This window comes from Momordica charantia (genome assembly GCF_013281855.1).
Source record: "Momordica charantia cultivar OHB3-1 chromosome 9 unlocalized genomic scaffold, Mcharantia_2.0 BLBB01000009.1, whole genome shotgun sequence".
In the NCBI taxonomy this organism is placed as follows: Eukaryota; Viridiplantae; Streptophyta; class Magnoliopsida; order Cucurbitales; family Cucurbitaceae; genus Momordica; species Momordica charantia.
In genome coordinates, this window is record NW_028275167.1 from 3,175,462 (window position 1) to 3,199,152 (window position 23,691).

The window sequence follows — 23,691 nt, forward strand, 5'->3', positions numbered from 1 at the left end:
CAACAAAGAAACGAGTCAGAGAACTTCAGTAATAAGCTGAATACTCCATAAAGCTATGTAACCGAATAATTTCATGGAACTTCGTCAAAGCTGCAAGTCAAAGACATTATCACGCTGCGAACCAAAAAACTTTGTCAAGTAACAAGTTGAAGACTTCGTCAAGATGCATAGTCTGAGAACTTCTTTAAGCTGCAAGCTAGAGACTTTCATCAAAGCTGCAAGCTTAATCAACGTGCATAGTTGAAGTCTTCATCAAGCTCAAAGCATAAAACTCCAAAAACCTTCAACAAACAATAAGCTAGAGGCATCAACTCAATCAATCGAATCACTTGTGAGTTTAGATTCAAATCTCTAATTTGTTTATTTATTTTTACTTATTAAGTACAATAAATATATGGTGGAGATTAAATTGATGGTCGGAAAAGTTAAAAAGGAATTATAACGCGTGAAGATAAGGACATACAATTAAAAAAATAATCAAGACAATTGATACAAACCTGAAATAAAACAAAAATGTATAAAGATATTAGAATTAACCGAACCAGATTGATCGCAACCCACAAGAAATTGCAATTTATGATATTCCTCAAATATGCAACTTGGACTAAATACCGACAATCTAATAAGATTAATAAATTGTTTTTTATTCAACAAAACACAACACTAAACAAAAAAGCATATACATAATTAAAACCACTCAATAGTTGAAAAATACCAACATATTAACTAATTATTAAATTAGTTCCAAAGTCGATATGGCATCAATTAAATTATGGGTTTAGATTCTTCATGTCAAATGGTTAATACACCGACAAAAAAAAATTGCGTCTTTGAAGTAAATATAATAAAGTTGCATACATATTACATAATGAAAAAGTCAGTTAAAACCGTTGGTTCTCAACCTCAAACCCGTCACAGAGCTAATGGCCAGGGCTCTGCTCTCTCAACCTCTCAATCTGCCGTCGCCTTATCCACTCTCTTCCCTCCCCGCCTCCACCAAATCGGACTGCTACTTCACCGCCGCCGCTACCAGAATCAGACCATCAACCACCGCCGCCAGAATCACAGCCAGTGCCAAGGGCAAAGATGAAACGGACGACGGCGACGCCGATCGTTCCGGTTTCAACCCCTTTGGGTTCGTCACCGACAATCCGTCGAGCCGGAGTGCAATTCAACTTCCCGAGAGCCCCGCTGAGGATGGCAATGTCGGCCAAATGCTCTATGTAAGTACAATCCCTCGTGATTCATTTTCCATGGCAGCAAACTAATTTGAAGTCGGTGCGCGGGTAATCGTACGAATTGGTAAATTGATTGATGAAATTTCTGGGAAATTACTGATTCAAGCTTCGCTGGAACCGATTTGATCGTGCTTGCCACTTATGAATTCATCACTAGTTCATGACCTATTGCTATCTGATATATTTTTCCAGTTCTCCGGATCAATGTATTTCATATGTGTATCTCTCACGTGTGACTTTGATACTTTTTTCCTATATTCAACAGTGGACTATTAGTGGTAGCATATGATAAGAGATTTGAGCTTCAAATTTCATTTGTTGACACTTTATTATGTTGGAAGGTTATGCTAATATTTTTTCCACCTTCAATTGATTGCTCGACAGAGTTTAAAATCGTGGAAATAGTCGGATTATAAAAATTAGAAAATCTGTAATTCAGTCCTATAATGTTTAAAAAATGTATACAATTTCTATCGAGAAAATCTGTTGGTCATTATTCTGGGAAATTGTTTACTTTAACAATCTATCGCAATGTTGCATATTAATTTTCATGTGGTGGATGATTCTCACTTAACAGATTTTTTCAAGGATTTCATGCTGGCTGAATTTGCGTGCAATTTAGTGCCTCTAACGTGTTTATCTTTCAATAGAGAATAGAAGATAAAGGAAAGGAATATGGCTCTTACGTCAAATCTGGGAAATTCAGATGGTTTGTTAGAGAGACTGGTATGTTACCTCAGATACTTCCAAGTTTTTTTGTTCAATGATAAGCAATGAGAATCTTTTGATCTTGTAGGGTCTGCCAAAAGCCGGCGGGGAACTATAGTCTTCCTTCACGGCGCTCCAACACAATCTTATAGCTATCGAGTTGTTATGTCTGAGGTCTTGCTAAAATCATGTTTAAAACTGCATTGAACTTTCTTATTATCTATCGAGTTTCCAAAATCTCACAACCATGGAAATCTTAAACCCGTCAACCATAGGTGGAGCTAGAAAGACTTCTACAGTTCCTCAACCCGTTTTGTTTACTTTATTTTATCACGACTAATTCTTGTATGTACTGAGTTTCAAAAGTTAGGTCGTCCATGTGCCCTTGAATCTCAATCTTAATCTGACCATATTTCTTTTAAGTTACAACTTTGCATTTTTTCTAGGTGAAACTTTACCTCTTTAATTTTATTTCACTTTGTATCGACCAGATGTCTGGTCTTGGATTCCACTGCTTTGCTCCTGATTGGATAGGATTCGGTTTCAGTGACAAGCCACAGCCAGGATACGGATTTAATTATACAGGTTTTTATAATTTTTAAATCATTCGCTCTATAATCTTTGGTTGTTTCAATACACTCCTCTGTAGCGTAATTTGTGATATTTGCATTGACACAGAGAAAGAGTACCATGAGGAACTGGATAAACTACTTGATGTGCTCGGTGTCAACGCTCCCTTTAACTTAGTGATTCAGGTTGGAGCTGAACTTGGCAGGAAAGCTAACAAGTGTTTCATTGAAAATTAGATTTATAGCCAAGCTGACATGCTTGTGTCATAAAATTGACTGTATAAAAATCTACATCTGTTCTTATCCTACTGCTTTCTTAACCTGAACACAATTTTTCTTGAAGGGTTTTTTGGTCGGATCATATGGATTGACATGGGCCTTGAAAAATCAAAGCAGAATATCAAAGATATCCATTCTAAACAGTCCACTAACGGTTTCTTCTCCTGTTCCTGGGTTATTTCAACAGCTAAGGTTCAATATGATGATTCTATCTAATGCATTGAACTTGTAATGTCAGCAACTATTTATGTTTGATCCTTTTCTTTACTTTAAGGACTAAATCTTGACCATGAGTGTCAGAGTCTTCATTTAGGCTTATGATGAAATAACTAATCGAGCCAGCTAAATTTCTACCGCCCTTCAAGCTCTGATTTACTAGCACAGCATCCATCAAATGTTTATTAATTGAGTAATCTTTTTAATTTGCAACGACACCACGATAGACTGACTAGAATCAACCTTATGTTTCACTTCTAAGCTTGTAGAATACCTTTTCTTTACTTCAAATTATTGTTAATGATATGTCTCAGTTTGTTTACTATGTAAACAGAATCCCTCTGTTTGGTGAATTCACATGCCAGAATGCAGTTATGGCCGAACGTTTTATTGAAGCAGGTAGCGCGTATGTATCTAAGAGCATCTTAACACTGTATTGAACTTCTGTTAATCCTTCCGGTGATGCTTTTCCAACTTTTAGAGTTGTTAGAAACTTTGTGAGTTCACAGAAAAAAGGATGAATATACAGATTAGACTGAAATTTTGACCATCTGTGAGTTCATTCTGGATCATAAAAGATATAGCGACAACTAAGATATGTTTGCTGTAGCATAATAAAATATTTGTGAAGTACATTGGGTGGCCTGATGGCTTGAGATGTTTGACATACCTTCTGAAGTTCTGGATTGAACTTAGTAACTTAAAACTCTTTGTTGTTATCCGTTGGATTTGGCCTTGGGTAGGTGAAGCTTCCTGAAGATTAGCGGGGAGGGGGCCATGAGCATTATTATGCAATAAGTGGGGCATCCGACACTTTGGTTATAAAACAAAAAGAAGAAATTCGTGGGGTCTTCTGTCTGCAAAAAATAAGGTCAAATAATTATCATATATTTGGTTAAACAAAGCATGCCATCATACAAATTCACTTCCAATAGCTTTTGCCTTTTTTCACTTTCAAAATTTAGGTTTTTTACCCCCAAGGGTTGGCAAGGAACTCGAGGTCTCTAAGCCATACTGGTTTAAAAGGTCTTAAGCTCGAACCTTCTGATGAACTTAATACCAAAAATCTTTTATGTCTCCAGGGTTCAGGTCCTGGGGTGGGTGCGGGTGCTCTTGGATATAGAGGAGAGCTCCGACTCTCGATTATTAAAAAAAAGAAAAAAAAATTTAGATTCTTTAACTCTCAGATTATGAGATACAGGGATAGATATTTGGGTATGTCAATGAAGTTCTCTTTCTGAGATAAAGAGTTGAGGTGTATGTTTATAACGTTATGTATCTCTATTTTCCTAGAAATGCTCAATTCATTCAATAGTTTTTCTCTTGATTTTGGAATATTAACCAATTCTACATGCACGTTGACGAACGTATTTTCTGTATTTTCAGATATGTATTGAAGCTGGAAAAGGCCGATGTTTATAGACTTCCATACTTGTCTAGTGGAGGACCTGGTTTTGGTAAGTAGTAAAGTTTATCAATTTAAACTCGATAAATAAAATCAATCTAAATTACCCTTATCGGTTTGGAGAGATCCTACAAAATAACAATATTATGCTTTTCTACTTTCTTTTTTTTTCTTTTCAGCTTTACTTGAAGCATCAAGAAAAGCTAATTTCAACGATATCTTAAGTCGGATAAGTGCTGGCTTTGCTTCTGGAAGGTCAGTTTTTTTCTGGTTTCCTAATTGTTTTTAGCTATTTTCCGTGTAATTATGCATTTATACGTATTTGTTACTGTAGATACAAGACCACTTGTTAGATCTTTCATAATGTCGTTCATACTTATTTCCTTGAACTTCATATAAAAAGCCATTTTAATCTTTAGCATAAAATTTTAGTATTCCTTTGAATCCTTTCGATAAAAACTAAATGAAAATTAATAAATAGTAGTATTGGTATTAAGAACTAAGAAGTCAATAAGCACTTTGAAAGGTCTTAACTGTCCAACAAGCTGTTTCTGGAAAACTGCTTACCTCTAACTCATAGTAATCCATCCTATTTATAGCCACATTTCATTAACCAAATGTTGGGAAATTTAGTGGAGCCAAAAAAAAAAAAAACTAAAAGAAATGGGAATGAGGTAGCTTGTTGGGCCAAGTTACTTAAAAAGGTCCAAAACCTTTTTTTGTTGTTATTCTTCACAAAGTCTGCTGTTAACATATAAAATACAAGTTTTTTTAACCTAGCTGTGAGGTGGTTTTTTGGTGGGTGCATACATATCACAGTGGTGGCAGTGAAGTTCTTTGGCAGAGAGAAAAAGAAGAACGTTGACCCCCTGTCAAATGGCTTAGTATCTTAATAGTATTTCAAATATTCATTCAAATTATACTCCTAACATACCTAAACAGATATTTTATGGATTTGTATATTGGACCAAAATAGGATTTAAACCTTGAACTTATTTGAGGAAATAGGAGAAAACATGATCTTTATACATTTATTGTAAAAATCACATTCAGAAACCATCTCCGGAAATGCATGAATGTCAGGCTGAATTAAAACGGTTCACAGTTTGCTGGTGACTTCTTTTTTGCTTTAATATCAGGCTGAAGAACTAATCTGATATGAAAAAAGTTCATCATAACAAAATTTCCTGTGGCTCACAGATGGGACAAACCAAGTCTTGTTGTTTGGGGCATTTCAGATAAGTATCTTCCCCAGTCCATTGCAGAAGAGTTTCAAAAACAGAACTCAACAACAATCAAGCTCAAGTTAATTGAAGGGGCTGGCCATATGCCCCAAGAGGACTGGTAAAATTACTTCACTTCACATTTCTCATTTGCATATAACTCCTCTTCACTGCATGAAGCTTTTATATTATCATAAACAGGCCCGAGAAGGTAATCAAAGCTCTGCGGTCATTTTTCTGAAATTCTACAGAGAAATTAGCATTGCCATCTCCTCAAGATTCCCGGTAACTTTATTGTTCATAAACATAGTTATTTTGTATGAATTTACATTGATATTTCATTCAACCTTACATAATATCTCCATTAAAAGACTTTGCATATTGAATATTGACACCTGGAATACTCAGAAAAGTAGGGATATTAGGAGAAAAATACAGCATAGGGCGTTAATTTCAAGGGAGTCTTAGCTCTTAGGTGCCTAAATTATTAGCTGGTACAATGAATTAATTTTGTCTAAATTATTGAATACTATCCTGCATGGCTACAACTACTAATATCCTTGATTTTCTCATGCATCTAAATTCTTAGGTATTTTGATCTTTGGATATTCTTCCCTTACAACCAACCCCTCCTATGTGAAATATTTAGGTTTGAAACCATTTTTGGTTCCTAAATTTGCATTCTCTAGACTTCTATATATTTTGTCTTAATCCCTCATTTTTCATGTTTATTTTATTTTTTCCCCTAAAATCCTATTAAACTTCGAGTCCTTGTCATTAATTTTCATTCATCGTTGAACATAAATTCAAATACATTTTAAAATCCAACACAAGTACTACTACTACACGTGGTTTCAGTTAAGCCACTGAGAAAAACAGACACTTTAGTTTAGGTAATGCGTTCGTGTTCTAACACATGTTAGATATTTCGACACTCCGACACTTGTAGGGACACGTGTCAGATGCTTGTTAGCACAATAAACACGTGCTTGACACTAGTTGTACAAATTAAACGAGTCGAATATTTGTTAAGCATGTATTAAACACTTATTAAGCATAATAAGTAGATTAAATAGCAATATACGACACAAATAATAAATTTCGAGAACAAATAACATTAAAATACTTTCCGTAAAATAACATGTCACAATATAAATATGGTGTCATGCATGTGCATGTACTTCTTATACATCAATTCAAGATCAATAAATGAAAAAATTAATGGAGGGAGAAAAAAGAGTTTCTTTTGGATTCCCTAGTTGAAGAAGATTGTTGCAATACGCATGTGTTGTGTAGCTTTAGATTAGAACAAGTCTCCTCACTTGGTTGTTTAATACGTAAGATCCATTTAGGGAAAACAAAATTCTCAATGATAGGTGTCGATTTATTTCCACGCTAACCAAAACTACCATGTATTTATCAATATCCTTTAAAGCATATTACTTTTAGAAAGTGCATTAATGGCAGCCCTTTTTTTGTAGGTGGAAAAATCAGTTTGAAAAGTATTATTGCAGAAATTAAAAAATGGCTCTATTTCGTAATTATTTTATTTTTAGTTTTTAGTTTTTTAAAATTAAACCTATAAATGCATAACATCAACTGTAATTCACATGTATTCCTTCCCAAATTGTTGTACTAAGAGAAGAAAATTGAATCTATAAATACTACTTCCACCTATGTGCTTTATTACCTTTTTAAACATTATTTCAGAATTTAAGACTAATATCAAAAAGGAAAAGTAGTTTTTAAAATTTTGAATAAGAATTCAAATGGTTGTCGAAGAAATATAAAAAAATATTTAAAAATCATAAGAATCGACATAAGTTTTAAAAATAGAAAACTAAAAATAAAATAATTATAAAACTGGAATCAAAATCTATTTGTCTCTTCGAAGACTTACAAATGTGAGTTGTAGTAATTGGGAGCTCTGGTTTGATGATAACAAAAGTTGTGTCATGTTTTTGTTATGGAGTTGGAGATTGCCTCATTTTAGTTTGAAAAACTTAAACAAATGTGAAGAACCGAAATTAGGATATTTTTATATTGATTGGGCCAAAATCACATCTCACGAGTAAGACTCTAATTAGAAGAGAAAAACACAAATCAAAAGTTCACGTTTTCCTTGTGAAAACTTTTTCCCTTTTTGTCCAATAAATGTGAAACGTACCAATAGCAAATTGGTCTCTTTCTTTGAATTCAACCCACAAGCAAAGATGGTAAAGGTAAATCTAAACATAATTGTTGAGTTCGATTTCTAACTCAACAATTATTGAATAATGTAAGAATTAAGGTTGGGTATTAAATAAATAAACAATATATATATAACTTTTTTTTTCTCATAATATAGTGTTTAGTTAGATAAATTAACAGTTACAAAAAATTAGAAATGCTCTAAACTACTACTTTCTGAAGGGGGAAAAACATTGAGTAGATATGAGGAATATTACAAAGTTAAATATTTGTCCGTGACAACATGAGTATGGTTATATAAGAGTTTAAGTGCACCTATTTGAGATTGAGCACATTTACAACGTTCAAAAGCACTTTACCTTTAAAATCGTCATGTTGCGAGTAACACAAAATTACTTCTAGAAAAAATCAAAACACTTATAGTTATTTTACCGTGATTTGGAAGTACTTTTGATGCTGTAAAACCAAACATCAAAGTGATTTGTTATCAGTAGTAAAAATGCTTCTATTTTAACTTTTTTTTTTCTCGGGATTCTAAAAACACATATTTTATAAGCACTTCCAAACACGCCATCTACTTCTGGTGTAATATCATTTTTTTAGTACAACAACTCGAGGATATAGGAGATCGAACCTCCGACCTCGAGCTATACTCATGTTAGCATCGTAGTATAATCTTCATTTAATCTCGACAAAATAATTAAACAAATAAACTCAAACCTATGTCATTAGAGGTGGCCTAGACATTCATTTTTATCCAACCATCATATTTTTTTTATTTTTTTTTTACGAACATCTATTTTTAAGAACTGATTAGGATTGAACTATTTTCTTGTCTCCTTCCTTTTCATCAGAAATTCCTCAGATTTTCCTTCTGCCAATGCAGAGGTTTGGCTGACCCTTTTAGGAGGTTTTAAACGTGTCAATTTCTTACCACCATCCAATTAATAATATTGTTACAAAGTTTTACAAGTTCTCTTTAATTTTGTCGTACTAAGGGAAAAAAAGGAAAATTTTGTTCAATTTTCTTTTGCTTTTTTCCTACTCTATTAAACTATATTACAATTTTTTATTTATTGATTCAAGTTATTCTTAAGTAGTATTTTTTTTACTATAGGAGCGAGGGATCGAACTCACATCCTCTTGATTGGAAATATATATGTTAATTATTGTTGAGCTATACTCGCTTGAGCTTAAGTAGTATTATTTAGTTAGTTTTAATTTTACTTTTAATGTATCAGAAGTTTCAACTCTACTATTAACATTAAAGATAAAAATAGAAAAAAAGAAACATGTTGTTACCATTTTTTTTATTTATTAAAAACTTAGAAAAATTGAGGTAGAATTGAGACTTCTAAAAATGTTAGTACCCAAATTGAAATCAACCATATTATGGGTCTTTGTACTATGTTTGTTGTTTGATCAGACTCTGAATATCTATTTGGTAGACTTGTATTTTAAAATTGTTTTTGGATATTAAATAGTGGAAATTTTTTAGATCAGTGTCTTTTTAAATATATATATATATATATATTTAATGTTTTTAAGATTTTGAATTTGAAATAATTACATTAAAAAAAGATAATTTGTTTTAACTATTTCATGTTATAAATGCATTTCATTTTTTTTAATTAAAACATGTAAAAATACATATACTATATATTCTATAATATTGTAAAATAATAATTATACAAAATTTATAACACATATGTTAATAAATTAGTTAATAATATTTTAGATTAAATTAAATATTTAGTTGATGACTACCATTAATTGACAAATATATTACAAAACGTAACATTTTGGAAAAAAAAATTCTTAAAACATAGAATACATCTTTATCTATTTTTTTTTTTATTGAATCACTTATTTTCAGGTCACAGACCAAACTCACCATTTCACATTTTAAAAGTACTAATTCTATCCCTAATATTTTAGTTATGGTAGACATTTTAATGAAGATTGCTAAGAGAGTATTTTTTAAACAAATTAAGGGATCGTTGAAATTTTCAAAATTTTAAGGGCAAATTGAAATATGTTTAATTTTATAAGATATTGAGTATGATTACAAATGGAAAAAAGCACAATTTATTTTCATAATAAATGCAATATTTTTGGTTTCACACACAAGGAAATAAAAAAAATTAACATCACCAAACGCATCTCTTAGAAGCAAAGAGGCTAAAAAAGAAGGAACACAACCTTTTTTTTTAATAAAATAAATAAAAATATCTCGTTATAGTTCAAATTTAATAAATCTCTAAAAAGTCACATTTAGAGATTCGAATGTACAATTTTTTTATCGAAAATATATGCCTCAAAATTTATGGCAATAAATTAAGTGCATTTAATGTTGTCTACTCTAACTCCAAGGTTTGTATTGAATAATTTCTAGTCACCCTATTCTATTCGCTAGCTGATAAATTAAAGTGTGAATTTTATGACCCATATTCATATTTTTAAATAGCTCTTTACACAAGTTCATTATTTTTCAAAGCTTGCAAATATATTTAAGGTTTAAATATTATTTTCATCTCCATATTTTTTATTTTTATTTATTTTAGTCATTGTATTTTCACAACTTTTGTTTTGGTGGTTGTACTTTTAATTATTGATCAATTGCATTTCAAGAAATTTAGTGAGGGAACTGTCATGCTAAAATTACATAGGATTAAAATGAACAAAAATGGAAGATGTTCATATCAAAAATAGACGTTTTGAAAATACATAAACCAAAATGGACTAAAATTGAAAGTAAAGATACCAAAATAGTATTTAAACATAAATTTAAAAATATATTACTAACATTTAATATGCTATTTGTCGATGAGATTTGAATGATGAAATTAATGTAGTGTAAGTGATGTGTGAGAATAGATCTCTCATAGCTAAGTAGAGACATGAAGTATATTTTGACTTAGTTTGTCAAGCAAAGTATAATATTGAATAATCGAGCTACTAGGAAATGAGAATGTAATTAATATACACATTTTCTAAAATTTGAAAATATATTTTTTAAATGAGAATACTTTGATGCATCTAAATTTAAATTATTGTCGAATTTAAAAAATAATAATAATAATAAAAAAAATATTTTTGTTTCTAATATTTGACTTAGATTTAAAAAACCATTTTAAAAAGAAACACATGTGTGGAAATAATGGTTGTGAGTTAAATTTTTAAAAACAAAATAACAAATCAAAGGGTTATTTAACTATCTAGGTTTTTTCTTTTTTCTTTTTTTAGCTTGTGAAAAAGACTACTCTTTCATTTCTTCATGCTACAAATCAAGCAAACATTTTATTCTAAACTTCATTTTTCTCAAGAAAAAACAAACCATATGAGGACAATCTTTTACTAAATTTCTCGAAATTAGATTCCTAATTAGTACAAGTAAAACGGAATGATTCATCAAACTTCAATCTTCAAATACGAATTTAGTTTTCAATTCAAGGCGAATTAAAAAAGGTTATTATTATTATTATTATTTTTCTTAAAAAAAATTATTATTGCTAAAACGAGCATAGCTCAGCAGTAATAGACCTATATCTCCAATCAAGAGGTTATGAATTCGATCCCCACCCACATGTACTAAAAAAAATATTATTATTTTAAATTTTAAAAATATTCTTAACAAATAGATAACAAAACAAACCACCGTATTGAAGGAATGTTTATGAACTTAATTTTCAAAAAAATAAAATAAAATAAAAGGGTTATTAAACATGTCTAAGCTGTAGGGTTTTCTGTTTTCTCTTCCTTCATCTCCTCTTTTATAGCTTGTAAAAAAGATTACTCTTTCATTTCTCATGCTACAATGGACTGAGCAAATGTTTATTCTAAACTTCATTTTTTTCAAAAAAAAATTCATGTAATACACGTAAGATATATGTCAATTCACGATGTTTACTCAATTTCTTGTGAAATTAGATTCCTATTGCTACAAGTCAAAAAGAACGATTCTCAAACTTCAATTTCGAAGTTTTGAATTCATAGCTATATTTTAAAAACAAAAAAGATTTTTTTTTTCAATTTTCAAAATTTGACTTAGGTTTTAATAATGTTATTAAAAAGTAGGTAACAAAACAAAGAAATACATAAAAACCCAACAAAAAACCAAATAGTCATTAAACAGCCCTAAGTTGTTTTTTTTTTCCTTAAATTCATTATTAGCTTATGAAAAAGAGCACTCTTCCATTTATCATACTACAACCCAAGCAAGGATTGATTCCAAACTTTACTTTTTAAGAAAAACTTCATATGATGCACGTAAATAATACCGTTATTCAATTTATCATGAAATTCAGCTTCCTTCCAATAATACAAACCAAAACGAAAGATTTCTCAAAATTCAATTCTAACATTAAAAACGCAAACGCAAACGTACGTTACGACCGACTAAATGTCTTTCCTAACAAAGATCAACACCAACCCCAAGTACCAACCAACTCACAACCTCAATGAAAAATTTAAAAAACCCACAAAGAATTTCTGTCACGCTCAAAATGCTAAGTTGTGTAGTGTGTTAAAACTTAAAAGCAATTCAATTAGGAAGAATTAAATAAAAGAGTGACATAGGAGAAAGAGATTGCTGTGTTTTCCTAAAATTGGCCAAGGCATAGTTTTTTTAGCAGCCCATAATTACTTCCGCCCAATTGGTGAGAAAATCTAGACGTTCTGAAAAAACATCCCATAAAACAAAAAATGAACGGCTGAGCTCTCTCCACCGCCACGTGTCGCCCTCTCAACGGTCCTCTCTCGACCCTTTTGTTTTTGTCTCTTTTCTTCTCCCTTTCTTGCCCCTCCCTTCCATAAATCTCCATCACATGTGTTCCACAGAGAGAGAGAAATAAAAGAAGTGTAATGTAATCAGGCCATGAGCAACAAGGAGAGGCTACAATTCCTCTCAAAATCCTAAAGATCCCCTTATCCTATCTTCTTCTTCTTCTTCTTTTGCATTTTTAATCACTTCTCTCTCTCTATTCTCTCTCTCACTCAATCCTCCATTCCCATAATACACTCTCTTTTCTCTCCTCAATCTCTGCTGAATTCACTGCTCATGGTTTTTGTTCATCTGGGTCTCCGTCATTTCTCTTCTTAATCATTCATTTCAACTTCTCCATTTTCTTCCCCTCAAGCTCAGCAAAAATGGCTCCGAGGTCCACCAGAGGAAAACCCAACAGAGCAAAATCCGAGAAGAAGAAGAAGGAAGAAAAAGGTGGATTTTTAACCCATTTTTCTCTCTTGTTTAAGTCTCTACTGAATTCCCACATGAATTTATACATGAACTCCCAAATGTGCAGTGATTCCAAGTGTTGTTGACATCACTGTTGTCACTCCTTATGAATCCCAAGTTGTCCTCAAGGTTTGCTGCCTCTTCTTCTTCTGCCGAAGTTTATTTTAAAAGGGTTTTTGGGAATTTGAATTGGGGTTTTTTAAAGTTTTGAAATTTTGTTACAGGGTATCACTACTGATAAGATTCTGGATGTGAGAAGGCTGCTGGCTCAGAATGTAGAGACATGCCACCTAACCAATTATTCCTTGTCCCATGAGGTTTCTCTTTCTTTCTCTTTTGTTTTTTTATGATCGTTTAATGTGTATGGTTTTTTTTTTTTTATTATTATTGTTAATGATTTTTATGAAGTTGTTGGTCTTTTGTAGGTCAAGGGGCAGAGGTTGAATGATAAGGTGGAGATTGCTAATCTGAAACCCTGTTTGTTAAAAATGGTTGAAGGTATGGTGGTGATTTTAACCTCTGTTGTTTCTTCATTCCTTTTGTGTCTTAGATTGTGACCCTTTTGCCCATTTGGGTCATCTGTAAAAGTGGGTTTGAAACTAAAGAAAAATGTTGGATTTTGTTTGAGGAGAATCAAATGAACTCAGAATTTAAGGATTTTGGAAAAGCTGTCGGAATGTTTACTTGAATTCTTGGAGAAACAGAAGGTGTCTGTCTTTTTTTTTTACCCAAATTGGTAAACTCTGTGTTGTAAGTGAATGCCCAAATGTGGAAAGATTGTACTCTCCAGCGATAAAGTAAATGTTATAAGCAAGAAAATTTGCAGAGGATCATCCATGGAAATTCCTGAAAAACAGGGGAGGAGTTTGGAATTTTCAAAATGTAAGGGGCGAACTGAAAGAACAGTTTGAAATCTTAAAATCTACTGTGCACTGTGCAGAAGAATTGGGTTGTCAAAAATAATGAAAAAATTTCGAGATTTTGGATCAGTGGTTTCTTAGGCATAATCTGATTGATTGTTTTCTCTGTTTTTTAACTGTTTACAGAGGATTACTCCGATGAAGCTGAAGCAGTGGCGCACGTGCGGAGGCTGCTGGACATTGTTGCCTGCACCACCAGGTTTTGCAAATCGAGGCGAGCCTCGACGCCGGAGTCGAGGGCCAAGAAGAATAGCAGGGTCCACAATCACGGGAATTCCTCCGGCCCGACTTCTCCGGCCGATGGATTGTCGGAAGCTCGATGCGGGTCCCCGTCTCCCCATCCGGAGCCATCCGTTTCGGTTGTTTCCGACAATCTCGGCATGGCAGCTATTCATCCGACGCCAAAGCTCTCCGACTTCTTTGAGTTCTTCTCGCTGGCTCACATCCCTCCCCCTATTCTACGTGAGTGCTCTTCCAACAACAATTTAGTCTCTATAATTTAATCACTATACCTAGCATCCATCTTTAATATGAAATAGTTTAGTTCCTATAGTTTAAAAACACATTTGTTTGTGAGCGATTGAGTGATAGATATACATAAGAAACCATCGTTACTTCAATTACAGTACATCGACAAAATGTGAACTATGATCGAAAAAATGTCATATGTTGTTGCTTTCTATTGAAAAAAGTTTCTGTTTTTGATGGTTTCTCAGAACTGAGGAGATCCGACCCGAAAGGCGCAGCGGAAGAGAAGCACGATGGGGATTACTTTGGGATGCAGGTGCTGTGTCTTTCTAATTCTTGCTTTTGATTTTCCAAAAGGATGATTTTGTTGAAGAACTTTCCTTCAAATGTGCAGATTAAGATATGCAATGGGAAACTCATACAAGTGACTGCCTCAGCAAAGGGATTCTATACTGCAGGAAAGCAGTTTCTACAGAGCCATTCCCTTGTGGACCTTTTGCAGCAACTCAGCAGAGCTTTTGCCAATGTTAGTATTTTGAATCTAGCTCTCTTCGATTCGATGCTTCGGTTTGTAAAACTAACGAATTGCTCAACCGCAGGCTTACGAGTCCTTGATGAAGGCGTTTCTCGAACATAACAAGGTAAGTTGTATCTTTTTTTGATTAAGTTTGAACTAAATGGTTAATTGATGTGTTTTCTTATTAGTTTATAAATTTTTTGGGTTTAGTTTGGTAATCTCCCATATGGATTTCGGATGAATACTTGGCTTGTTCCTCCATCAGTCATTGAGACTCCATCAGACTTGCCATCATTGCCAGTAGAAGATGAAAATTGGGGCGGAAACGGCAGTGGGCAAGGAAGAAACGGCAAGCACAGTCTACGGTCGTGGGCGACCGATTTTGCGGTACTTGCAAAGCTTCCTTGCAAAACTGAGGAGGAGAGGATCGTCCGAGACCGAAAAGCATTTCTACTCCACAGCCAATTTGTTGACATTGCTATTCAAAAAGCTGTTGCAGCAATTTCTAGTCTTGCAGATTCCAACTCAAAAAGACAGGTTACAGTTAAATCTCCTGGCATTGTCTTCGAGGATCGAATTGGAGACTTGTCTATCGTGATAAGACGTGATTCGACCGATGCAAGTACAAAGCCTGTCGTAAAACTCGACGGTTACAGATTAGACGGTGTGTCTGATGAGGAAGTTGCACAAAGAAACTTACTAAAGGGGTTGACTGCAGATGAAAATGTAGTTGTTCAGGTAAGATCCCAAGCTAATATGATTAAATCATGGGTCTTTGGTTTCGTCTTGTCATTTTGAGTAAACCTTTGCAGGATACTTCCTCCTTGAGTCTTGTCATTGTAAAACATTGTGGATACACCGCAACGGTAAAGGTTGTCGGTAAAGTGAAGGCGGGTTGGGACGAGAATCAAGATGTTGTTATTGATGATCAACCAGATGGAGGAGCCAATGCTCTTAACATCAACAGGTCCTAATCTAACTATGGTGATTCTTAATTCCTGCCCAGTTCCCAAGTACTAATCTAGCTAAAATCTCATTCCAGTTTGAGGATTCAGCTTCACAAAACCAGTGCTAATCCACTCGAAGAATGCTCGACCTCGGACGATCTAGAATCATCCCGTCTTCTGGTTCGCAAAGTACTCGAAGAGAGCTTATCAAAGCTCGAGAAAGAGCCCAGTGCTTCAAAGAAATCAATTAGATGGGAGCTTGGTTCATGCTGGGTGCAACATCTACAAAAGCAGGAAAATGAACCAGACTCAAAGCCTAAATCCTCTGAAGATGTCAAGGAGATTGAACCAGCAGTCAAAGGCCTGGGGAAGCAGTTCAAGCTTTTGAAGAAGCGGGAAAAGAAGACGACGACGACAACCGAAGAAAACCACTGTACACCCGATGGCCCGGACACAAAAACCGAATCCAACGGCGAGCCAAGCAGCGAACAGACTGTAGAGAAACTGATATCCAAACAAGCATTGTCTCGCCTCAAAGAGAGCGGAACCGGTCTCCATCTAAAGGTATCCTAGAGACTCAATCGCAGCGTTTTTTGGACATTTGGAACTAATCTTTGAAACTAATCTTTTAATTTCTTGTGTTGGCAAAAACAGTCAGCAGATGAGCTCATAGTGATGGCACACAAATATTATGATGAAATTGCACTGCCAAAGCTGGTAAGAAGTTGTTTCTATGTCACAGAAGATCATGAAATTCTATGGATCGTTTTACAAGAAGATTTAATCATTATTTGTTGCTATTAGGTGACAGATTTTGGATCGCTTGAACTCTCACCTGTGGATGGGCGTACATTAACAGACTTCATGCACTTGAGAGGCCTTCGAATGTGCTCATTGGGCCGCGTGGTGAGAAAACACTTCTATAAACCGCTCCCGCCTCAAATCCTTCTCAAAATCACTGTTTAAGAACGTAGAAAGAATCTAATAAATTTCATATCAGGTGGAGTTAGCGGAGAAGCTTCCACACATACAAGCCCTATGCATCCACGAGATGGTGATCCGAGCGTTGAAGCACGTGATCAAAGCCGTCGTGGCCGGCGTCGAGGCCGCCGGAGACTTATCCGGCGCCATAGCCGCCGCCCTGAACTTCCTCCTCGGAAGCCACGGATCGGAAGACGAGGAGAAGAACGAAGACGGAGGCGTGAGGCTGCAATGGCTACGATCGTTCATAGGGAAGAGATTCGGGTGGGGATTGAGGAACGAATTCGAGCACCTGAGAAAGGTGTCGATTCTGCGAGGGATCTGCCACAAGGTGGGATTGGAATTGGCGCCGAGAGATTACGATTTGGAGAGCCCTAATCCGTTCAGGAGAAGCGACATCGTGAGCATGGTCCCGGTTTGTAAGGTGGAGATCGAATCTGAAAATTCTGAATCTGAATTTGTGGAATGATGATCTCTGATCTCTGATCACTGAAATTTGAATTTATGAATTGTGATTTGGAGTGTAGCATGTAGGATGCAGTTCGGCGGATGGGCGGAATTTGTTGGAATCGTCGAAAGTTGCTCTGGATAAAGGCAAGCTTGACGATGCTGTCAATTATGGAACCAAGGTATTCTATTTCAATTTTGTTTCTCACTCTTTTTTTTCTTTTCATTTTTATTTTTATTTATAATTATATATATATATATATATTTTTTTTTTCTCAAATTAAATAAATGTTTTTTATATATAAAAAAGAAACTTTAATTTAAAATAGTGTTATGGTCTCCGTTTGAATTTTTATTATTATTATTTTTATATTCTCACGTGCAGCTCGACTAATCTCATAACCCGACAACATTTGGTATCGAGAAATAACTGTTTGACATTTTAGTTTTCTATTTTTGAGAGTTATGTTTGAAGAATTCTAGAAAATAGGAAATATAAAAACAAAATGATTGTCAAATGAGTTTAGTCGGGTAGTGGTAAAAGTGAAAGTTGAGTATAAGAAGTGGCACCAATGGAAGACTGCCAAGTACCTCTCCAATGACAGAATGGATTGCCCCATCCACCTCCGTAATATCTAATTAAGTATCTTTATTTCTGAAAAATGTGATAACATGCAAGACAAACATTGAAAAGTTTTATTTTTTATTCTTTAAATTTATAAAATGGCTCAAGGAAAAGGCACTTATTGTTTATTGTTATTTTTTTGTCCTTTTGATATTTCATTTTAATATTAGTTATTTTTAAATTTAACTTATTTTGTTGACAAATATAATAAACTTTAATTTTTGGACACAGGGACGAGATTAATCTAATTGAAATTTATATTTTATGGAACTAATATTTTTAATAAGAAAGTAGGAGATGTCTTGACTATTGGTTATGCTCAAATTGGTTCGATCACCCAGTCTTGAGTATTTAGAATTAACAATACATTTATAACATTTTCATATTATTATTTTTCACTTAAAAATATATTTCTTATTAAAAAATTACACTTTAACAAACAATAAAGCACATAATTAATTTTTGTTTAGCTTTGGAAGATAAACTGATTAAGGTTATATTGTGTTGCTTTCTAAAGGCATTGGCTAAAATGATTGCTGTATGCGGTCCGTACCATCGAACCACTGCTAGTGCTTACAGTCTTCTAGCAGTAGTCCTCTACCACACTGGTGATTTTAATCAGGTGATTCAATTCTCTACGCACCTCATATTTTGACTATAACTAAACAAAATTCCAATTGAAAACTGATGGCTTTCTCTTGATTCTGCAGGCAACAATCTATCAACAGAAGGCTTTGGATATCAACGAGCGGGAGCTCGGGCTCGATCATCCCGACACGATGAAGAGCTATGGGGATCTCTCCGTCTTCTACTATCGTCTTCAACACATTGAGTTGGCTCTCAAGTAAGTTCATCGAAGCTGTTCGTTTAGTGCGAAAGTTTAGGAGTTAAATAAACACGGAGTCTTTATTATCGTTCTCGTTTCTTGTTTGGTGTTTGTTTAGGTATGTGAACCGAGCGTTGTTCCTTCTACATTTTACGTGTGGGCTGTCTCACCCCAACACTGCTGCAACTTACATTAATGTTGCTATGATGGAAGAGGGTGTGGGGAATGTTCATGTTGCTCTTAGATATTTACATGAAGCTCTTAAGTGCAACCAGAGGTTATTAGGAGCTGATCACATACAGGTCTTGTTCTCGCTCTCTATCTCGCTTGATTGATCGGTCGGTCGATCGATATGTGAACACAGTGCTCATATTTTTTCTCATGAACTGCATTTTCACTCTGCAGACTGCTGCAAGCTACCATGCCATTGCCATAGCTCTTTCTCTGATGGAGGCGTATTCGCTGAGCGTGCAACACGAACAAACGACGCTCAGTATACTCAAATCCAAACTTGGAGAAGAAGATCTTCGAACTCAGGTGAGAGAATTCATAATCTTCAATCAACTTATCATCATATTCGTATGAGATTATGAGACTTTTATACTTGAATTTTGAATGGTATCAAACGATTTGCAAACTTGATGTGTTCCTGAGCAGGATGCGGCTGCGTGGCTGGAATATTTCGAGTCGAAAGCGCTAGAGCAGCAAGAAGCAGCGCGTAATGGAACTCCGAAGCCCGACGCGCTGATTTCGAGCAAAGGCCACCTTAGGTATTGATATGGTATACCCATATTACTTTCTTTCAAACCATTTTTTGAACTTCCCCACACCAAAGCTCTTGACCTTTTGTTGCAGTGTGTCAGATCTCCTGGATTTCATAAGTCCCGATCAAGATCCAAAAGGAAACGATACGCAGAGGAAACATAGACGTGCAAAGGTAAGCGACCATGTTTCGTATGTCGCCTTAGTTTCGATAAGTAACACGTTTTTTTTCCTCGGAATGCCTCTGTTCATTCTTCAAGCTTTGGTCTTTTATTGTTTTTTTTTTTCAGGTAGTGAATGGAAGTGATAAAACTCATCAGGGGCATCAAAATGAAATGGCTGAGGATGAGTTGCACATTGATAGTCCAAAACAAGTTACTGATTCATCAGATGACAGTGTAAAAGAAGCTAAAGTCAGCAATTTTTTACCAGTAGAACAGAAGGAAGTAGTTGAAAACATCACTGGGAATAAGGTAGCAGTTAAAAGTGAAACTGTGGAAGAAACTTATTCAGATGATGGGTGGCAAGAGGCTCATTCTAAGGGGCGGTCGGGGCATGTTGTTGGGCGGAAGGTCGGCCGGAGACGACCAGTTCTTTCAAAGCTAAATGTGCATTATTCTGAACATTCTAATATCAGACAGAGTAACTACAAACAGGAAACTGTCTCTCCAGTGCAGAAAGCAGCAGCTGTTAAGAACATTCAAAGTGGGTTTTCACAGTTAAAGCAAGCAATTACTCAAAGGTCAAGTACAGGGGATGATTCAGCCAAGCTCCAGGCGAAAATATCGGTTTCCAAGGTCGTCTCGCCGTCTCCTGTTTCGGTTTCAAGATCCATATCTTACAAAGAAGTAGCTTTAGCCCCTCCTGGCACTGTTCTAAGGCAATTGGTTGATGTGGAAAATGTTAATGAGTTAGAGGAGAAAGAAGCTGAACCCCAGAACTGTGGTCATTCAGAAACATCAAAAAATGAAGAAACCAACAATGTTTCTGATCAAGTGATCCAAAACGAAGTAGCGGAACCGATTCATAACGCTGCGACGGAGTCCGAAAATCGAAGCCAAGATTGCGAAGAGATGATATCCTGTTCATCTCCTTCGGAAAAGCCGGTGGAAACAAATGCTAGTAAGCTTTCTGCTGCAGCAGAACCGTTCAATCCTGGAACTTCTTCCATGACTAGCGGATTAAACTCGGCTGCAGTCACTAGCATATATGATGTAACAGCAAGCCAAGGCTCTCTAGAGCCTTTGATTCCTCCCGCAACTACAAGAGTACCTTGCGGTCCTCGATCGCCTCTATATTACCGAACCAACAGCTCGTTTCGAATGAAACATGGTTTTTTGAAATACCAAGCTCCTGTCATGGGAAGAAGTGGATTTGGAGCTGCAACAATGATGAATCCACATGCCCCCGAATTCGTCCCGCAAAGAGCTTGGCAATCAAACTCGGTAGACGCAAATAGCCAACTCCACACCGACTCAAATCCCTTGCCGAAAACAAGTGTCGACGAACACGAGAAGCTGGCCAACAAATCGACTGCTACAATCGACGCCAACTTGAAGAAAAGCATCTCCGAGTGCGAGAAGTCCGAGCTCGCAAGACAAATACTCCTAAGCTTCATTGTGAAATCAGTTCAGAACAACATGGATCCAACTGCTGATGAGGCTGCAGCTAAAGATCATAAGTTCAGAGCTTCAGAAAACTCATCAGATGCTATAGCCAACGACAGTGCCATAATCAAAATTCTATATGGGAATGAAGATGAGCTGCAGCAGAGCGGCAAGGTAAATAAGAACAAAACAGGGGACAGCGAAGGATTCATAGTAGTTAAGAAGAGAAGGAACAGACAGCAGTTCACAAATGGGGTGGCTGGTCTGTACAATCAGCATTCAATCTGTGCTTCAGTTCGTTGAGATTATTAGGCAGAAACAAAGAAACTTGAAAGTCACTGAGATCAGAGTTGCTGAATCTGAGTTGAAATGTGGGAATAAGGATGCAATTTTGGGTGGGAATAATTTACTGGGAATCTGGAGAAACGAACATAAAAAGCAAGTTTTTTTCTCTCTCTTGGGTTTTGATTCTGCTTATGATGTGCTGTGCTCTAATAATCTTTGTAAAAGTGCTTTTTCCCTCCCTGTCTTTGTTCATTATCATTGAATTTTCTTGAATTAATAAAAGGCAAACTTAACAAGTTAGAAAGGAATGGTTTGGGAGAATTCAGATTCTGTTTTTGTTTCTAGATTCATTTAATCAAATCAATTTAATAATATTTGTTTGACATAGTTGTTTTCGAATTTTGTAATTCAAAATAGTAAAAATTTTGAAAACAATTTTTATTTTTATTTATGTATTGTTAGATTTTGAATCCAAAACTTAAAAATTTACGGTTATATTTAAAATGATCACTTTCGTAAATACATATTTCATGATATAAACTCATTTCACCCCGTTTTAAAAACATGTAAAATATAATATATTATAAATTATATAATATTGTAAAATACTAATTTTAACAAAATTTATAATCGTTATGTTAATAAATTAATTAATATTATTTTACATTAAATTAAATATTTAGTTGGTAATCGATAACTTACCAATATATGGAAAATATTTGACTAATTTTATCCTCATAAAAGATAATAATAATTTTTGTCCTCACCACTATTAAATGGAAAAAATGTAAAAACGTAAATTTAAATAGGCAAGATTTGGTCCTCAAGCTGCTAAGTATTTTGTCAATATATTACAAAAACATCTTGAGTTTGCTTCCAACTAAAATTCAACTTACAAATATGCGGTCGAAAAACAAGTGAACACAACTCCGAATCACTTGTTTTGAGATTTCTATTTTCATATCACTATCTAAAATAACCCAAAACTTCTCTACTCTGAAAGCTCTTGTATGATCATTTTGTTGAGTATTAACATTGAATTAAGAAGAAAAAGGAGAAGAATGGTTGTGTTGTGGTGTTACAGAAATGGGAAATAAGGGCAAAAGTTGAGGCGGGTCGGATCCTCTCGGGCTCGGGCGAAAATAGAACCCTTTTTCCGCAATCGCTCTGTCTTCCAGTTCTTGATCCTCACACGGACTCCCACGTGTCACGAACTCCAGCGTCGACACCGGCGACGCCATTCCGATTCCCATCCCCCTCGCCGCCGTGTCGCCGCCCTTCCGCTCCAGCTCCAGCTCCAGCTTCTTGCTGCTCCGCCGCCGTTCGTGGAGCCGACACGGCGGCCTTGGTGGGTCGGTCGGAGCTCCGGTCAGCCTCTGCACTATTGCTCTGAAGGTCGATGGGTCGGCTTGGACGAAGGTCGTGGTGGTGGTGGACTGCACGGCGGCGGCGGCGGCGGCGGAGTTGGAAGCCATGGTGAAGATCGAATGGAGAGGAAGGAAGGCGAATGAGGGTATTTATAGGTTGAAAAATTGGTTCTTTTTTTGATTTTTTTTGTCAGAAAGAGCATATTGATGGTGTGGGGCTGATCTTGAACCTTTTTTTTTCCTTCTTTTTTCTTCACTGTGATTATTTATGAATCAAATGGACAAAGAAAAAAGCAAAAGGGAAATGGAGAGGAGGTTTCCATCCACTATCACAAGTCAATGAGCTAATTAAATTAAATTAAACCGTTTTCTTATTGACATTTGGTTGTTTTGTTTCTCTGTGTTGTCAATCCCTTTGCTTGCAAGTTGCACTTTTGCAAATTGAAAATCATTGTTACAAAAATTTGGCTTTCTCAACAACAAAATACCTACAAGTTTGGTTTACTAATTATTAGATATTTTTAAAAATTCAGGAACTAGAAATTTAGAAACATATTAGATATTAATTAAAGTTAAAAAATTTATTAGATACTATCTTAAAAAGTTTAAAAGTTTATTAAATACTTTTTAAAGTTTAGGATTTATCCAACACAATTCTAAAAAATTTGTGAGAATAAAAAATGCTTTATAGGTTTCGGTATAGTTTTACTTTCAAAATTTTCATTATTTTTTTTTCCCAAGGGAAACTTTGATGTGATGAGGAATATAACCCTAATAATGTTAATATTTTTCTACTAAAATAAATATTATAGTTGGAATTATAATTTTTAACTATCATGTCAAAGTTATAGATACTTCTCAAGTTTGTTGAATCC

General features: G+C 34.9%; 3 protein-coding genes across 6 annotated transcripts; 2 read left to right on the forward strand and 1 right to left on the reverse strand.

The window, feature by feature from the left end:
* The first annotated feature begins 875 nt into the window (after positions 1-875).
* LOC111021828 (alpha/beta-Hydrolases superfamily protein) lies at positions 876-9,236 on the forward strand. 4 transcript variants are annotated; one of them, XM_022298921.2, is made up of 12 exons: positions 876-1,223; positions 1,889-1,964; positions 2,035-2,120; positions 2,438-2,531; positions 2,625-2,701; positions 2,859-2,986; positions 3,345-3,416; positions 4,397-4,467; positions 4,595-4,670; positions 5,616-5,759; positions 5,840-5,923; positions 8,946-9,236. In XM_022298921.2, the coding sequence occupies exons 1-11, from the start codon at positions 924-926 to the stop codon at positions 5,877-5,879; spliced, it is 1,164 nt and encodes a 387-aa protein (XP_022154613.2). In that variant the 5' UTR covers positions 876-923; the 3' UTR covers positions 5,880-5,923; positions 8,946-9,236. The 4 variants fall into 4 exon arrangements, with proteins under 4 accessions (XP_022154613.2, XP_022154621.2, XP_022154607.2 ...); XM_022298929.2 differs by lacking the exon at positions 8,946-9,236 and adding an exon at positions 7,120-7,315; XM_022298915.2 differs by lacking the exon at positions 8,946-9,236 and having other exon boundaries at positions 5,840-6,030.
* A 3,437-nt stretch (positions 9,237-12,673) lies between these two features.
* Positions 12,674-21,757, forward strand: LOC111019886 (Tetratricopeptide repeat (TPR)-like superfamily protein). The gene is made up of 22 exons (XM_022296413.2): positions 12,674-13,046; positions 13,132-13,193; positions 13,289-13,381; positions 13,490-13,562; positions 14,111-14,446; positions 14,701-14,768; positions 14,847-14,978; positions 15,052-15,093; positions 15,180-15,707; positions 15,782-15,936; positions 16,012-16,480; positions 16,571-16,633; positions 16,721-16,822; positions 16,917-17,321; positions 17,425-17,526; positions 18,487-18,591; positions 18,680-18,813; positions 18,914-19,097; positions 19,201-19,332; positions 19,453-19,565; positions 19,651-19,732; positions 19,848-21,757. Exons 1-22 carry the CDS (start codon positions 12,977-12,979, stop codon positions 21,465-21,467), a joined length of 5,070 nt encoding a protein of 1,689 aa, XP_022152105.1. The 5' UTR covers positions 12,674-12,976; the 3' UTR covers positions 21,468-21,757.
* Positions 21,758-22,264: 507 nt separating this feature from the next.
* Positions 22,265-23,080, reverse strand: LOC111019427 (VQ motif-containing protein). The gene has a single exon (XM_022295813.2). The coding sequence runs from the start codon at positions 22,922-22,924 to the stop codon at positions 22,490-22,492; it is 435 nt and encodes a 144-aa protein (XP_022151505.1). The 5' UTR covers positions 22,925-23,080; the 3' UTR covers positions 22,265-22,489.
* Between the last annotated feature and the right edge of the window lie 611 nt (positions 23,081-23,691).